Source organism: Varroa jacobsoni, unplaced genomic scaffold, assembly GCF_002532875.2.
Source record: "Varroa jacobsoni isolate VJ856 unplaced genomic scaffold, vjacob_1.0 scaffold_66, whole genome shotgun sequence".
In the NCBI taxonomy this organism is placed as follows: domain Eukaryota; kingdom Metazoa; phylum Arthropoda; class Arachnida; order Mesostigmata; family Varroidae; genus Varroa; species Varroa jacobsoni.
Window position 1 is genome coordinate 37,065 of NW_019212968.1, and position 19,220 is coordinate 56,284.

At 42.0% G+C, this 19,220-nt stretch overlaps 1 protein-coding gene across 1 annotated transcript in view; it reads left to right on the forward strand.

Annotated features, from left to right (window-relative positions):
* The window catches only part of LOC111262131 (uncharacterized), a 129,586-nt gene that overhangs the window by 20,709 nt on the left and 89,657 nt on the right, over nucleotides 1-19,220 (forward strand). The window contains exon 2 of the mRNA XM_086968985.1: nucleotides 3,649-3,707. Coding sequence (XP_086825111.1) covers nucleotides 3,649-3,707 — 59 coding nt within the window. The remainder of the gene's footprint in view (nucleotides 1-3,648; nucleotides 3,708-19,220) is intronic.

Below are 19,220 nucleotides of genomic sequence, written 5' to 3' on the forward strand. Positions count from 1 at the left end.
TAAGTCGTGTCGAACAGAGCAATCTCATACAAGCCACATATACGAAAAAAAAAAAAAAAAAAAAAAAGAAAAAAGAAAAATCCAGAAGTGAGAAAAGCAGCCTAGCAGTCCTAATTAGCCAATTGATGAGTCTGTCTAGCCATAGGTAGTTGGACATGCGGGACATCGGAGGGACCCGATGCCTAAGATCGATTAAGTCACATCATCATTGAGATTCGGTTCCGGTGGCACTAACAGACACTTCGGAGGGTGTGGCCTATTGATATTCATAGTATGGCAATGTGTATGATGTTGAAACAAATTAATCAACGCATGATTGGGTGGCTTATAATTGCTATGTCTAACGTACATTCAGTCGTTTCAGACGCTGTCCATTCGGTATAGACATTATTGCAGCTGGCAGAAATCGAACCTTTTTCCTATACGTGCAACACTCTCCTAGCGACAAATATTAAGCCCAGCCAGAAGTGAAATGGGTGTACACATTACCTATTGGACTGTATGAAGGCAAGAGTTAAAATTACTACATTTTCACATGATCTATTGTACGCTAAAAAAAAACCAGCATATATTTACTGTTTGGTTAAAGTTAGATAAAGTGATGATCATTGCAAAATAAATTCCATTACTTATGATTGAGTTTCTACAACACCAATATCTAGTGACATCCGCAGCAAATACTTGCTAACTGTCAGACAACAATGCTCCAGCGAAACGGGGTAGACTATCTCGTGCTGGATCAGCTTTATTGAAGCCTATCAGTAGACAACGATGGTCTTGTACACTGTTAAACACCCCAACGGCTTGAATGCGGCGCGGATACTTACACACTGCTCTTTCCCCCGCTCTCTCTCTCTCTCTCTCTGTCCCTCTTTCTCCACTAATTAAGTAAGTAGACAGTCAAGCTCTTGTTAGGCCGTACAAGCCAGACAAGATTAAGAATATCTCGTCTGCTGCAGATGACCCACATTCGGGGACTAAACCTTCTATCTGCAATTGCAATTTTCTCTCACTATCATCGTGTATATATATATACACACGTGCGTGTGCGTGTGTGTACACTGACCGTTTTTCTAGCCAGATGGCTTTAAAGTCACATATCTCATATAATATGGCTCACCTGATTAGGGGGTTAGTATCATTAGATAGCTGAGACTTGGCAATAGCAAAAACTGTTGGAATGTCTTTATTCAGATTTATCATAGAACGCTTCAAACGTGGACGAAGTTTCTGCAAAAATTTGCTATACTTTACAATGTTGTTACGATAGAGGCACAAATGTTGCCCAGGCTCATAAAAAAAAATGTGCTGCTTGTGGTCAAGATCAGTTATCGGAAGAAGCGGACCAAAGATGGCTCTGGAAAGAAATGCTCGCCACAATGGCCGACCAATTAGGGAAAAAAAGTTTAGGAAATTATTGTGAAAGTTGAGCGAGAGCGACACATAAGTAGCCATCGAATCGCCGAGAAACCTTGCCAAATAGTTTTAAACCGTTTGAAGAATGCTGGTTGGCTAAAAAAGAAGTTTTACGTTTGGGTGTTACACGAGCTGACGTAGAAAAATTTACCAGATTACGTATTCATCTGCGAAATTCTTTCGGAACGCAAGCAAATTGAACTATTTCATCAGCGGCTGATCACGAGTGATACGAAATAGAATACATATAACAATAATTGGCGAAAAAAAATCAAAATATGTCTGCCATTTTTGGTGAGGCTGACTGACATCAAAGAAGGTGATCATGCCATATGTCTGATGGTAGTAAAAAGAAGTCGTGCATCATGGGCTGTTGTCGTCTGGCAAAGCGATCGATTCAAATCTCTCCTGTCAACAACAAACAATATTACAACAAGCCTATGAAAAACTGACCAGAACTAGTAATCAAAAAAGGCGTCATTTTTCATCAGGGCAATGCCAGGCCGCATACACCTTTGGCCACCCAGCCTGCGTGGAGAAGGAGAGAGCTGCATAGTCCGGATCTTCCGCCACCAGATGTCGCTGTGGTTTCTGCTGAACTTCCTTCATGTTGTTAATTTAGTTTCAACAAAGAGATGCAAAAATCACTTGTTATAATTTTTTTCACAGATGCTCTATAGTAATGAGCCCCCTTTTTTTTTTTAATGTCCCCTTTTTTTTGCTTCTGGCGTCACCAGAAACGAAAAAACAGTTACGGAAGGTCGTTAGTCGAAATGGTGCATATTTAGTTTAGTATATCATTTTAAGTTAAAAAAAAAAAAGAGATATATTTTAGCTAAAAACGGTCGATACTTTTTTGACAACCCGTTACATTTACGTATGTATATATACTCGTCAATCAAACCCTATCATACACTATCTACAAACGTGGAACAATAAAGCAAAATAGCTGGTGAATTTTCCACAAAACAATTCCATATCCGTTTGCTGCAATAGTTTGTAGCGCACACAAAATTGGGCACCGTACACGCTATGGGATACGAGATACTTGTATTGTGATTGACGCCATATGTAAGATCTATATAGGGAACTGACGAAGCTGTTCTTATCTAAATGTGGATATTATAATTAGTGGCCAGGAGAGAAAAACTGTAGATATTGCCTGCGGTGGCCGCGAACAGATGACCGTCCGCCGATGCACGCGTGTGCGTCTGTCCGTCCACCCGACGTATTAGCAGAATGTACTATTAAACAATCGCTTATGACTGCTTTGTGGTCATAGACGCTGCCGTGGATGTGGCTACTAGAGTGACCAGCTTGTTTGGCATTGTACATTAGCTATTCTTGGCTCGCTGAAATTGGCGCAGGTAAGCTGGCGCTCTGTGTATCGACAAACAAAGGGCAGTAGAACACCGAAGTGACGTAGTAAATATTTCAGAAATTTCCTCTCAAAAAGGCTCGACCCGCATGCTATGCTACGCCACTGCTGATAATGGCAAGACGCGGGTAGCAGCGGCAACAACGGCTTTCGAAATAACGGCAGCGTATGCATGGTTCAGGTAACATATTAGACGCCAGCAGCATCGCAGGAAGCAAAGCGGGACAGGACGAGCAAAACGCTTATCTAAACGTTTAAAACGCTAACGACAAGCGCGATTGCGACCGCGACTGCGACTGCGAACCCGTTCTTATCCATATAATACCATACATTATATCATGTTTAATGTGAACGCATTGTCACGTGGTGGTCTACCATAGAATAATGCAACTGGGCAAAAAAAAGCCGTGGATTCGCAAAATCGACCATTTGAAGAAAGTGGTCATGATCCTTGACAGCGATCGTATGATGCAACATGAAATAGAGGGAAAAATGAAGAGCTGCAGAGGAGGACTCAATGTTGAAAATATCCAAACGTGCAAAGATGACCAGTTTTCTTTAATGTTGTTATATCTGTTACTGATCTAACGGGCCGCCGATCTGATCGAGATTTACCCTTTACATGATTTAGCCGAGTGATTAAGGTATAGTCCTATTTTAGTGGGAAGCTCCTTGATTCGGTATGCCTGGACTTATAGGGGACTGCATAGATGTTTGCAGCCGCCGACAAGGTACCAAATAAAATAGGGTAAAATAATAACTAAATTAAAATTGACTTCGTAATAGAACAACGTCTATTTCTGTAGGAAACCATACGTAATACATATTCTAATCTGCTCGTCTTTTCTTTCCAGGGCGGTGGCACACGATATCAACGATCGTACTGTCAACAATAGTCATCACAATCATACCAGTAAGTTGCTGCTAGTATCAGGCATTAAAGCAGTGATATCACTGTGAGGTCCTGAAGGAAGTCTCACGACTTCTTATACATTGGCATAGGTGAACCGTTTAAGATATAGAATATGTCAGCGATTACCTTTTGGCGAGTGACAGCTATCGAATGGCATATTTTTTCTGCTATCGGCAATGTGAATATTAATTTTTTTCGGAGCATGAGAATCTCTTAAGAAGTTGTTTTAGGTTGGCGATCTTTCGTTGGTAATCCTTATATCGGCCGCTGTTCCGCCTATCTGATCTTTCTGTCCCGGATCGCATCTCTTACAATTGACGTCATCTCGATATTTATGAACCGTATTATTGACGTGTCTATCTAACGTCAAATAGATCTGCCACTTTTTCGATGCTGTCTGCATTGATTCACTGCGTACGACAGCACTGCTTTCTTTAAATTCTTCCGTTTCATGATTTAGACTATACGTGATCACGTGAATCCACTAGCACAAAGGCCGCAAGAAGGGCTTCTGCTCCATGCTAGTTATCCACGTTTGGCCACTTGCACACGCGTGTATCTATCTACTTACGGTGCACGCGTCCCTCCACATCGGACGGACAGCTCATGCCACATTGTCCTGATCTGCGAACGAACTCTTCCCTAGAGGTTTAAGCATTCAGGCACACGATCTAATAGGGTACCGGTAAATACAACTGACTTGAGTCGAGAAATCGTTTACATCTCGATACGTTAGCTCATCACAGAGACGGCACCCAAATTCATACTTTTCAATGACTGACCTTCCGAGCAGCACATTCAAACTCCCAGCATATGAACACCTTCATCATATATAGGTACGAGCCTGTTAAATCTATTTGGGCTCGCAAATACCGTCGTTTTCATCTCCTTCTTCGTCAAAGAACTAAGTTTTTATATGTTTCACTATTTTTTCAATTACTTTTTTTTGTGAACATCGGCATGATCCGAGCAAGCTTTGATGCGAGAAGTTCGACGCACCTCACAGTTTGCATGGGCCTTTTATTGGACAACGTATATCTCAATGACTCTAACTGCCAATATTCTCTAAACGTATACATGAAGGTGTGACCATATTAGAAAAGCGATGGCAGTCCTGAAAAATGGTTCAAACGAAATTAGAACTCAATAAATAAAAGGAAAAGTCGGATTGAGCGTCTCATTTTGAAGATTTTTTATACAGTTTCTAAATAGATCCTATTTTATTTGGCGTCAAATGCGAACGAAGCATTTTGGGCGGAATTTTTCGCTGGTGCAACGATAAAGCCTATTTTCAAAGGACTTTTTTTTTAACTATACGGTCATCTAAATCCAGTCATTAGGAGATGTCATGGGAAGAACGCCCTGACTGATGTCGATCCAGTTCCGGTTGAATAACACCAAAAAGAAAACACATCAAATATGTTTTTACAGAGAATATTCACACAAAAACACGCGCGCACCCTGCATAATATTGATATTAACAGAACGTCAAAAAAGATCAATCGTGAAGCCAATTTCAGGTGGCACCCTTACAATTTATCGAGTGATAAGGATTGCTCTTAATATGTGTGTTTCTTTTTGTTACCTTTTTAGATGTTCTTTCACGACTAATTATTTCGATGTTGTGTGTATGCTTTTAAAAGTTGATTTTTTTGGCTTAATTTCTTAAACTGATTAGATTTGGCCGTGTCACCATTTTCAGCTGGAGGGGAAGAAAGGGGGGGAGAGGGGTGTGTGCCTCTTTAAAGCCACCGCAGAACCGATCGGCCATGCGTCAGTGTCACGATTCCGATCTCATGGAAATAACGCAAACGACTATGTCATTAACTCACAGAAGCATTTCATCTTCTGATTAGACAGATTTTTTGATAGTCGTGCCGACACTTACAGACATGATGTTACTGCAAGGCGAACCGAAATTTCCCACTTATTTGCTTCACGAATCTTCAACTAAATAGGCCCTATAGCGTAAACGCAGCTAGAAGGCTCCTCATTTTTTTAACTAACCGCTAAAACATGTATTATTCAGAGGTTTTTTTCGAACGACTGTGCCTGAACAGAGAAGCACTGTATCCGTCGGATACGGGATCGGACTAATACCGTATGTGTACATATGCATGTTTTTTACACCTTAACATCACTTCATGATTAACTATAGTTTATCAAAGCATGTCCATTTTAAATTCTCATTCTTTTTTTAGTGCGTAAGCCTTTCAGTTTCGTGAAAAAAAAGCGTTACCTGTCGTATGCGTTTAACTCGCGTGATCCCGCAATAATCATATTAGCGTAGACTTACCAGCTTAAACATAGTCTAGATAGATTCCTCTACCTTGTGAAGGTTTAATTTCCAAGCATCTGGAAGATATATAATTTATTGTAAACAGTTGCCCTATAAGCGGATTTCACTAGGAAAAGGAACAATGTTTTATTAACAATCCCGTGCTGCTGCTGCTTCTTCACAATGGCCGGTACCTGAAGCGTCTATTTATAAAGAAAAAATAATTGAAACGGAAATTAGTTAGTTCAATGTTTTCCTGTTGGTCCAAAAAAACAATTGACCTTTACATTGATTTAAATCTCCGTATTCTGCGGACAAACGTTGACTGTGCTGTTAGTTCGTGCAGATTTGATTGTACGAAGGACTATTGGATTATCAAAAAAGAGAGTAAATTTGTTTCAAGCAAGAACAAAAACTGGATTACGGCCTAGTTCAGGACTTCGAGAATGCTCAAAGCCTAGCCCGAGCAGACGGGAGTCCTCATTTCTAAAACAATGCTGCATCGGTGAACGTCTGGTCGTGGAGGGGGAACACATTGAAATATAAATATGAATACTTTAGAAATAAGCGTCATTACCTATGTAGCTTATTCTTTTTGTTCTGTTCTTCTGTGGTAAATATTTGATCGCTTTGTTCGCACAGGGCGGGTGCCTATGCTTTTTTTTTTCGGGGAAGCTTATCTTCAAGCCGTGACTTTTGGAATGGTGGTAATTGTTACTGTTTCCATAGTTTGAATGTAGTTATAATATTGCATGTTCTACTCGTCTTATTGTGTAACGCGGTATGTGTATTGCCCAGAACTGGAAGCACGAAATTATACAATGATTATTAAGCAAATCATAAACTGGCAATGCTTAAAGTTATTTGTAACTGAATCAAGTGCATCTATAAATGCCGTGTCGATCGTTTGCAGGGGTCGTGCTTGTTGCCCTTTCAATTGCAACAGTATATGGATTTTTGATTCCTGCATCATTTACAACGACATATTGTTAATTCGATAGAATTTTTGTGCCGTTTTAACGAACTGGAAATCATCTTTGTGTCTCCAGTTATATAACCCAGTATTTCTCAGCCGACCCATTTGGTTATCTAGCATGTTGGAAAACAGTGTTTCCGGTAGAGAATTGAGTCGCCAACGAGACAAACTATAAAATTCCTCTTCATTTATGTGTATACCGATTGGTTGAGCTGAGCTTGCCGGCCAGATTCCCCTAGTTCTACTGAAGCAATTCCTCGAGCTTTCGCTATCATTGCTGCTGAAAGCTAGCCAACTTCAAGGCCTCGTTCTATATTCCAGAAAAATGAACCACATCCTACTCAATTGAAGCAGAATGACAACCGTCCCTCATTCGAAGCCATCAAAACATCGCCCGATTCCCGTCGGCCGAAATCATCACAACCGAAGCCACAGCGGCTTCATAGAACGTATACATACACTACGCGAGCCGTTAAATCACGTTATCTTATCTAATCCAATAGGACTTCATCAGAAAAAAAAGCTTACCGGCGTCAAAAATGCACGTAGTGTTATAAAATTGACTGACGGACATCGTCAACCTATTGGGTCGAAGATTGTAACAGGAAAAAAGTTCTAGCACTTGCTACGTCCTTAGCAAAAGAAGGAACAGCTATGTGGTTAACCTAGGGTCAACTGAAAAAGGAAGCTTCGAAGATATCTTTCTTGTTTTATGTACCGTCATATTTTCACCGTGGCTAACTCAATAAAACATGGAACAATTGGATATTGTATGCGAACGAATGTACACCTTGCGTTTATGCTGCTAAGGTTGTTAACATGAAATAAAGATTCTACTTTATGACTCGTACTAGTTGAATGCACGCTACTCCACAGTAGTAGGGCCCTTGTAAAGGTTTTAGTAAGCGAGCAGACGCTATTCACTGCACTTCGAGGCGAAAAGACCCCGCGACAATTTCTATCAGAAAATCATCTTCATTTTTGGCATTCATTATCTGAGAGATCACCCGTTGACTCCCTTCTTTGAATGTTGCGGAAAAAAAAACAGAATCATTAAGAATGATGTAAACGCGTTATAGGCCTAAAAGCTCTATTACCTTTTCATAAAAGCTAGTCCCTACAGGTGCCGGAACAAATTTGGATGTGAAAATAATTTCACTTGTAAGCTTCGCCGTATGAGCCACGCAGAACAAAGACACAGTGATTCTTTTAAAGTGTACAAAGTGGGGAAAAATCGACTTTCTTATTGAAATTTTGTTAGTAATAGAAAGCATCGATTCGCCCTTGGTTTCACAGGCTTTGCCTAAAATTATTTCTCCCCTTTGCTAGATAAAAGTGTACATACAAGCAATGCAGTCAGTAGCCACAGTTACTGCTTAGTCATAAGCTAAGCACTTTGCAAAAGACGCACCTAGTTTTCGAATGCTTTTAAAGGGCTTTATTAAGAACGGGCTTCGAGGACTACATGTTGATTTTGCCATTGAACAAAGTTGTGATTGACCTTCGGCCTAGCTTAAGAATCATTTCTTTTTTCTTAGAGTTTCCAGGTAAGAGAAAAAATAAAACCTGGTAGGTCTTTTAAGCTATAACTAAAAACATACCCCATGCGAAATTTATGAGGGGCCAATGATTTGGTTTCTACCCGACGTTATTTTTACGGCATCTAATTAAATTTCATCAAGGAAAAATAAGACATCGAATATCGTTTATTGCTCTTATCACTCTGATCGCCACCGATGACAAGAGTCATCAGACAATCAAATAAAAAACGGCACAAGATGGCCTAATCGGCTGGTTGGCCGATTAGTCAAAAAGAACGCTTTCATATCAATAAGCGTTCTGTAGGATCGCCTGGGTACCATAAGCAGCCATCCCGGGCCAGACATACGTACCCCGGAGTTTCGTTGCAGTAACACGCTTCGATAACCTACTTACAACTGCACCTATAGCAAAGAACAAGGTTTAGCATTCCAAGTGTTTATCTCTAGAAAATGAGGGAGTAACTTCCGATGCGGTTCAACTCGTTGGTCCTCTATGACGACGAGATGTGTGCCTTGATCAAACAGATTTCATGCCGTTAAGAATTTCCTATACGTACTAGATATAGGAAACAAATAGGCTCGTGATAAATCGTTACATCCAGTATTTTTTATATCTGGTGAAATGTAGAGTCCATCGGCCGTATCCATTGAATAAATACGTATTTACCTAACAGACCGTCAAAAATCAATTGTTTCCATGTATTGTCATCCACCCTATATATAATATGTCCCACTTTGTCGATAAAATTGTATATTTGGATATATGATACATAGCTTGTCTGTCGACTCCGTCAACAAGTAACTACCGTGTAGTCGTATACAAACCTAAAATCCTCTTGAGAAAAAAACAAAATTTCTTAAAATAGTCCTAAATTTAGGCATTATTGAAGATGAATAGAAATTTCGGAAATTCTCTTTGATAGCGGGTTTTATCAAACTGATCAGATCTTACTATTAGATAGAGTTAGTCTTCCGCGAAGCCCAGCACCGTATGTTGTCTGTACATGATAGATGTCGTTGCTATTTATCAGTTAAGTACCTGTTCAGTGAGCGTTTACCTTGCAGGCTTCCTAAAAGTTCTGAAAGAATACACATGCACGCTCGGATCTCGTCCAACTACACAAATTGATATAAGTTGATTTTTAAATTCATAGTTGATTTTTAACTTAATTCATTAACAAAAACCGATGTCAGTTTTCACTTACTGGCTTAGCCAAGTTCACTGAATTGTGTCTCTATGAGTAGAGATATAAAAAAAAAAAAAGATCATGTTCTGACCTTGCGGAGGATCATGATGATGACTACGTAATCTTCGTCATCGTCGTCATTGTCATCATCCTCATCAACAATAACAATAGATTGTCACGAGCGATGGCTGAGCGACCAGAAGAGGACTCCAATGCTGGTCAGATGTATGGGCCACGTGTACACTGTGTTAGAGTGAGACGAGCCAATAGAGAGTATAATGTGTCCGTAGTTATTTCATGGCCGGGGATTCAGTTGCTGGAGACCATTACTTAAGCTAGTGTAGAATTGAATGATATGGCTTTTCGGGAAACAGCAAGATAATATGGTGACACCGTTAGAGTTTAAATGATTCGAAAAAATCAATTATATATTAACTTGTGATAGTAGATGTTTCTATCCTATCTCCTTCTCCAACCTAACAAGTGTTGTTTTATAGTGGTCTTTATTAATAAATATTATTGTTGCTCCTACTATAACTCCGAAGCCTCCGAAAATTCCGTAAAGATCTTGAATCTTATACTAAATGGACGCTCAATTACGTATTAGTATATATGACACAAGACGACAAGGTCATAGCGGGATTGCGACGGGTGTCTTAGCAACGATTGTAACTTTGAATTTGCATACGTAAGGTTCTTTATTACTGCGCACGGAATATAACGTTGGGTCTCTTTAGGAACAGAGTTCTATTAGGCCGTTTTTCCATGACGGGAAACGTCTGCATTTCTGTTGAGTGTCTGTCAAGCGGTAACTTGAACGTTCCTTCTGCCATATGCGCATACATTCTTCCAGATAACAATTGCAGGACATCAGCAGAAGTAGCAGTATCACGGCCTTAGCTCGACCTATTGAGTCGCTGGCTATTAGCTTTTGAAATTGCTATTGTAGCTGAGGTGTTTTGGCTGTTGCAGTGTCCTATGAGCCGGACTTCGTCATTCGTTTTCCTTGATTTTGTTCTTCGCTAGCTCTGCTGTCGTTAGGCATGCAGTGACAGCCGTAGTGGTGGTTCTTCGTCCCGGCACCGTTCATCACGGCGACAACTAAGCAAGCCTAACATAGCTGAAATTTCTGTCGCATCTGTACCACTGCCTATTGTTGGTATTTCTGCTGCCGCGGTCGTCGAGCACTCTTTGCTGTTGGTATGAATGCTATCTCAGCTATAACAACTGCTACTTCGGCCACTATGTTAGCCAGACAGGTAGCCAGATGCCCACCTTTATATTTCCAGCGTGTAGGACGTACATAAAATAGTGGGCACTGGGTAGCTGCACTACGCAGCGGGCGCATGCTAAAACACACACCTATTGATCAGCTGCTGAAATGTCGAGCAGTATCTACTATCGCCACCCTCATTGCCATACCATTACCACCACGGCTGCCGTAGTCGTTGTGCCGATGCTGTGCTCAGCGCTAAAGCGGAGGGCGAGCGGACGAGCGAATAAAGGAGCAGCTGGCAATACAGCGTAGACGTACAAATGAAGTTAAGTTGCAAGGTTGCTCAACAAGGTATCACGCAGCTTAAAGCTATTGATGCTGCTTCTGCTACTTCTGTTACTGCTCCTTTGTCGGCCCTGCCAGCCAGCAAGTCTGCCCGCTTGCCCCTTGCTGCAGCAGCAATGAATTACACTTCGGGGCGTCGGTCGTTTTGTTCGATCAACCCACAGAGCGACAGACAGATAAACTGGCCGTCAGTCCGCCCGTTGTCCTGCTGTGATGTTGCCCGACTGCTGCAAGGTCCCGAGGCCTGTAGTTGTTACTGTGTCCATTCTTGCGCTAAAGATGAACAAGGCTCAGAGCCAGTGGGCCAGATCAGGGTAGGACGCACAACGGCCGAACAACAATTACTCTGTCTATTGGTAAATGGTGGCAGCAGCAAGGGCGGCAATAATGCTTGTGACGACCAGTGCTGTTAGCGTCCTAGCTAGACCAGAACAGACCAAAACACTTGCCCGTCCGGCCGCTCGCCTGTCCGCGCGTCAAGGGAGCTACGCGACAAAGTTCAACAGTTTTCTCAGGCGCTACAGATCAACAGCTAGTTGTTTAATAGCAGTGCGAAACAGCCGATCATATCACACGCTGGGCGGATACGACTGATACCAAGGCGGAGAACGGCCGAAAAGGTGCTGGGCGATTCAACATTCATACCGACAACTAGGACGTTGAGGCTTTTTAGACGAAGGGTAATGAAGTGGCAGGCCCAGAAGCAAACAAACGGCGAAAACGTCAATAAAAAGGAAAAACTGACAAAAATATTTTTGTTTGATGTCGCAGCCAAAATGGGGCTGCCCTTCCCCGGCGGAACCCGGATCAATCGGCAGTGCTGTGGTTGGTGTAGTGGCGGCATCGACATCGCCATACTCTGTTTACGTAAAAGAATTTTTTTGCCAAGAGAGGAGGGCGTGGAAAATAAATGAGTATGTTTAGCCATTTGCTTGGTGGATTGGATTCTTTTACCGCTAGAGATGTTGTTGTTACCTCTATCACTATGGTTGCCTCGCAGCTTAAGTTAACGATGGCATTCCGAATCTCCTTTTGTATTATCGGTCTATTGAGTAACCTGCTGGCAGAGGTCGTGGTGCGGACGAACTACGAGTCGATCGATCAAAGAAAAGTCGACTAATTAGTGGCGAAAAAGATCATTGCGTTACGTTTAGTAACGTATTCCGCAATATTCGGTGATATTTTTATTAGGTCATTAGACCGGGCCTTTAATTCTGCTTTCGGCAAACTTTCACTCCTGCGCTACCGTATTCACTTAGATAGTAATCATACGTTGAGGTATATTCGCCGGCCTGTTTCAGTTATTGAAGAACAAACGCAAAAAATGATTGCAATCATGGTCGAACGAACACCTTCGAGTCTACGTAAGCCCATAAACGTGCATCTTAAACGAGTTCTATTCTACTTTTACGATGTAAAAGACTTTCGTCCTCCAGATGCCAGCTGGTTGGCACCTAGTATGACCTTGATTTAAATTTAATTAGACATAGTTAACAAACTCCCGTAGTGTTTTTACCGAATTGAAACAGCTTAAAGGGTCAATATGGCTAGCACCAGTTGGCATTCGCAGGTCAAGGATACAGCCTTTAAGGACAGGTCGACAGCGTCAGAGGGTCTGAGTCGTAATTAAACGACAATTACTAGCCAAGATATCGCTGCTACGTTGTAGATGCAGCGTTTATATAAGTTAAATGAAAATGCGATTTGTACCAACAAAAGTAAAGTTTGTGGGCAGGAAGAAGCCTTTATCTTATAATAATATCATTAATATCAATAATATCATTATCAATAAGTGACACTCGAGCAGTCGCGTTGCTAAGTTAGTTGAGAGGGTCGAGAGAGAGATAATAAATATAATTGTCACATCTGAATGTACCTGAATAATTGACCTATTTTCAATTATCCTAACAGTGAATGATTTAAACAGCAATAGTGAGCGTTCGATCGGACGTAACCAATGGCTAACCGGCATGGTAACAATACACAGTAATGATTATATAGCAACACTCAAACCATCGATCATTATTATAGTGCTCTTAAAGGGAGGCGCGTTCGCCACCCAGACCGCACCGCCTCCCGAAGCGGCCTCCCGCCATATTTTCACAGGGGCATTTCGCTTTACATGAAATGTCACTGCCGATCGATCAGCGTTTCATCGACAGTGTCACAATGAATGGACTCTGTCAACTGGAACCCTAGAACAGCATATGTTAGCGACTCATAAAAGAAAAATTGGTCACTACAAAAGATGAGAGCAATCTTGCAACCACAACAAGCGACTACTATCGAGCTCATACAGAGTATCTCCTACGTTCGACTCTCATGCTTCAGCTTATTTTTATAACGATAACTATGTTTTTACTCAAAATCCCAGTGCGTAAATTAACAAATAGAAGTTATTCGAGGCACGGAAACTACTCTATGCGGCAATTCATTGTCATACGGCATTGTACATTAGCGATGACGTAAACTGAGTTTACGTGTGAACCACGACGTGAGATTGTCACCCTGCAATCCATTGAGCGTTCGTATTTGACTTGCTAAGCAAAGTCTGCCAGTTTAGACACGAGCCGAATGACGCTTCTCCTAAAAATTCTTCCCTTAACCTCTCGGACTTCTGACCATTCTGAGGAGTACGCGCATTGGTACAAGTGACAAATTGTGATAAAATGCATCAGAATTCTTGTGAGCACGTTTATATACATATAGATATTTAATTGTGTCCTCGTGATAGCTTAATGGGTAGCGTATTTGCGTGATATTGGTGGAGACACATTGCGGTTTAGGTCCGAGCCCGGGCTAGCTAAGAGCCAGTCGTCTGTCTGATAAAACGCCTCATGGCGATACCAGACATCAAATTCGAAACATAGAGTTATTCAAGTGTGTATACTGTCATGAAGCAACGGAGGCGTAAGCCTGGTCCGACCGGTGACTAGGAACAGATTTTGGGCATTTCGCGAAGCTCCTGCATAATTGCGTTCTGGGTAAAATGCATCTGATCGCATGATAGCATGAGCAGGGCAGCGGGTGCTGAAAATCGAATCGTTGCCCCTTTCTCGGCGAGCAGCAGCACCATTACGAAGCAGCATGCCGATACTCAGTGTCGCCTTCGAAACAGACGGGTTAGAATCCGCGAATTGAATGTTTTATAGTAACGGCACGGTTGTGTCATTCGCGTGGGCGTCTGTACCCTTTCACCTTCGTGTCGTCTTCATGTAGCAGACGATAATGGCTTTTGCGAACGGTTCCGCGCTAACGGCCCGCGAAGATTTCACTGCTAATTTGTTTACTCCAATTGACGCCAATGATGCCCGCGCATTTCGAAAATATTGACGGTCTAACGTAGAATAACGAAAAGGCACTTTACCACATAGGCCTGCTGCTTCGGCCAATCTAGCATTGATTTAACCGTCTGCCATTATGTTTTTGTTTTTTTTTTGTTGTTAGATTATAACTTGATGTTTGTCTGGCAGATGGTATGGCCTATTAGCTGCGGTCGGGTGTTTGTTACCTTCTTATGCCAACAATGAATTATATATATGTATATGCATGCGTGTGATGATAACATAACATAAGCTAGCGCAAATTTTCCAAAATACTAACACGAACGGAGACCTCGCGCAAGTCTGTTTTATATATCTGACTAGATACATATGGTAGAATATGTTTAATTAAGCCACTGCTAGGTTGTGCCAGTTACAAACAAGTTCTTGTTTCGGATACCTTAACAGCTAGGACAAAGACGTATTTTTTAGAAATCTTCTGCTAAAGCTGTTTATTGTGCATATATCCATATCATGCATAATCCCTGTCATGACACGGTAAATCCTAATCGATACGGCGTTTTAGTGAGAGAAGTCAACCCGCCATAATCGGCATACATAAGTAACGTCATCGAACACTCATGCGAATTTTAACTATCTTTTGAATAATAGTACAGTCATAATTATAGAGAATAACATTTATAGTACGCAATTATCAAGTTCATCGCTGAGACCTCTCTGAATTGGTACTTGATCGCCTGGAATGAATCCTTAATCGAAGTTGACATGCTTCATCAAACATGAATGGAAGGTCATCGATCAGTTCCGGCGACGGCAGCCACCGATGCCCACTAAGGGTTTACGGATTCACACAGAGTAGGCTGACACCGATCATAATTAGTAACGTACGTATAGTAACCATATCTATTGCATCCTTTGACAACCAATCGTCAACCAACCAGCCGATTTATTTAGAATTGGAGAGAATCGAAGATGGCCTGCCGGGCGAGCCCGCAAACCCCAAAGCCATCAGTAGAATTTGCTGCGTTTGTTATTTTGTTCATCAAACAGACATCGAAATTAGATGCGCCTGTGGGCAGTTTTTACGCAAACAGTGAAATGCAAATACCGGCCCGGAGATATTAACATAGCAAATGTCAACGGTATTTGTCTTTGGGTCAACTAAGTTTTATTATATTTAGTTAATTCCAGGCGATCAATCTTGTCTAGTTATATTGTAGCTGTGGTCGTACGTGATTGCTTCGTTGTTCGATATTACCCTTCTGCCATAGTCCCTCTGTCCCGTCAACAGCGTTCCGGTGACGTAATCGGGATTAATGTGTGAGTCTTTTTTTGACGGATCGAGTGAAGAGATATTTGTCGCTGTTTTCCGAGGTCGTCTTTTGCCAATCTCAGCTGCCACGATCCCTTGTGTCCAACAAACCCGTGTTAAATTGAACGTGCAATTGAAAACCTTTTCAATTCTGTTAACAGACGAAGTGATACATATAGGCTGGTGCTACAGCGGGCGTCCTAGGATAATCGGCAACATGCTACTCCGCGACTGTAAAGCTGTCAGATATCTCACATATGATATTAATTTGAGGGAAAAGTAGAGATGTGAACAAATGCTTTCAATACTGCCTCAAGCTAGGAACCTCTTTTGTAGATCGATCAGTATCGATAGTGTATTTCTCAAGCAAGCTCACATTAGAAGGACACAGCCTATTTTGGGGCTGAGTTTTCCTCGGCAAGCTGCACACTAAGTGGGACCTGTGCATTACATTTTTTGGCCTGTACCCCACTCGGAACCTGGACTAAGGAACGAAACGAGGCTAAACGTCGTTCATACTAATAACGACGACAGGGGCACGCAAATTCACTCATTTTGGTCAATTTATTTGTAAGGATCGATTTAAATGTATTATTGATTTAATAGTGACATGTAATTTTCTATAAATATAAATTCGAAATTGTGCCTCTACTGCCACATTAACTCGACATACGACAATCACCGTGGACATTTGTCTTGAATAATAATGAGAATACTAATAACTGGCTAATAATAGTAGCAGATTTGTTACCGTCATTCATGGGGTCTGCCATTGTTGCTCGTGGCATTTTTCTACGATTGCATTTCATCAATGGCGCAGTTCAGGAGCTAGCAATTCGATTGTGTTCGTTCAGAAATGTATGTTTTTTTTTGGAATTGCATCGAAGCACGGGACGGGCCAGTATTTAGAATAAATCATAGACATAATAGCCGCTCGATGCAATACTAAATGAAGTACGAAGATTCTAGGGTATTATATCCGATGAATTTCATACAGAAGGTCATAATTAGCACGCTGTTAGCTGTCATTGTTATGGCCTCCACACATTAGATCTACATTTTGAGCTTTTTGTTTGCTCTCAGCCGACTTTAATCACGATACGTCACAGTGCGTGATTGTATATATATAGTCTCATGTTGGACGCTCGTGTTGACGGCGTACTTTTTGCGCGTTGCCTATGGAGGTGTAGCGTTAACTCGTCTAGCGTCAGCGACATCAGCGTAATGAAACGAAAAGTCGTTATCAGCGTCGTATGCAAATTTCGATGAAGATCGAAGTGCATGGCCGGACAACTAGAGAGAAACGAGCTGACTTTCAATGGTCAAGCGACTAGGAAAAAATAATGCCTTGTTGATGGCCGTCTGCATCTAGTCGGCGGGCGGCAGCGGCAGCGGCAGCGGAGGACAGATAGAGGCTGGTCAATTTCAAAGAGTACGTGGAGGGGGTTGGCTTAGTAGATATATCGCATACGGAGTCAGTCCGTCATTACGGACCAACGACAGAACATCGTTCGGTAGGGCGGCAGCTGCTCTTGCAGATACTCCATCTGCCATCGCTATCACTCTCGTGTGGATTGTTAATCGCCGCTATTTGTCTTTGCGCCCTGCGGGTACTGCTGTTACAACCTTGACTATGGAATGGAAGAGCGCGCAGATGACCTTGGTTCAACGACGCATCTGGTGCTTGCGACTACCACTAGGAGGCGTCATGATCGTTGTAGGGAATGTTACTAAATATACAGTAATTGAACAGTGAACACGAAGCGGCACCTATTCTGCTCGCGTAGTTACGACTTCATAGTAGCTGCCACCAACGAGTATTGTTGTTGTCGTCTGCTATTGATTGTCCGATCCGTAATTAACCGCACGGGATCGAAGCAGAATCTGCTAAAGAACAAGCAAGATATCAATTAGACACTAATAGCGGTGATAGCGACATTAGTGACGTTGACAAAAGCGGAGTTCGCTGCACACAGACTGAAGAGCACGAAAAATGTAATTGTAATAATGACTGCGTGCAGTGACGATGCCAAACGTGCATAAGGTTCTTTAATATCGCCCCTATGTTCATTATCTCTGCCTGTTCTGCAAGTCTAGCGCCACACACTGCTCCATAGTTTACCTGCGATTGCACAAAATGCGCAAAGCCACTCACTGATCTCAACTTGTCACAGCATGGCAACACTGAGTTGTCGGAATCAGAGCTTTGGGGTAATAAGCTTCGTACGAATATGTGCAGAAGTGGCTCGCTTATGCACTTATTTCAGTAGTAAACAGTGTTAGCAGTATTGAATTACTTCTTCTCTTTACTCAGCAGTAATGTACCCTCGCAAAGTTAGAGGTCGAAAGGTGAAATATGGCTCCTGCTGATGCTGGACGATGATCGCAGCGGTACCTTGGAGCACGTCGTCATGCACTCGCATAGGGCCATCTTTTAACATCACGAAAATCCAGTGTGACGCTTATAATATCGGCAACAATGTAACACGGATAGTTTTTTTAGCCTAGCAGTTGCGCGCTACTTGTGAATTGTATATGCATATATGACTCTGGCCCAAGCGTGCAAATCGCTGAAGTAAAAAGACTCAGCCATCGATAGCAAGGTAAATGGCAGCTGAAAGGATATCTTTGCTCATGACTTCATAGCGCAATTATGGTTTATCGGAAGCGGGGGGTCTCATTTGATGTCTGTTACCTTAATAGCTACCTCAGGGTTGCTGGAAACCTACTTGAGCAATTAAGACCGAATCGTTTTAGATGACTCCAGGATCGATATACTGTCAGGACTGCTGACCAGTAAACAAACATAATGTAATAATGTTAAATTAACACAAAGGGACCCGTTCCCACCACCTTACGTCTGCTTGTGAACGGCGAAAAGACCTCACTACGGGGCGAAATCACCCGAGTCACGTTAGTCATCAGAGTAGTCCAATATATTCCACTTTCCAGAGGAAACGGTCAGTCGCCATTGTAAAATTCTAGATCTGACTTTTTTCAATGTCAGATCGACAATTTGTGTCTTTAAAGGTATTCCAATATAAGTAGAAATCTATATTGGAGATGATTCAACCTCGGGGCAATACGATTGGCATCATTCTATGGCATGAAATAGATGACAAAAGTTCGATGGGGCCGCCAGGATGATAGGAAGCAAATCAATACGCTTACCGTAGTCGAACGTCATTCTGTCATGCATTTGGTCATATTTAAATGCGAGAAGCGCTTTGTATCTGAAAAATGAGCCTTCGACAAGACCAAGTGCGCCCCGATAGAGAGCGCTCATTGAATAGCAATGTCCGCTCGGACACTGTTGCGGTTAAGGCTTCGAGCCTTTCCAGTGCAACCTTTATCTTGCACCTACGGTCAACGGT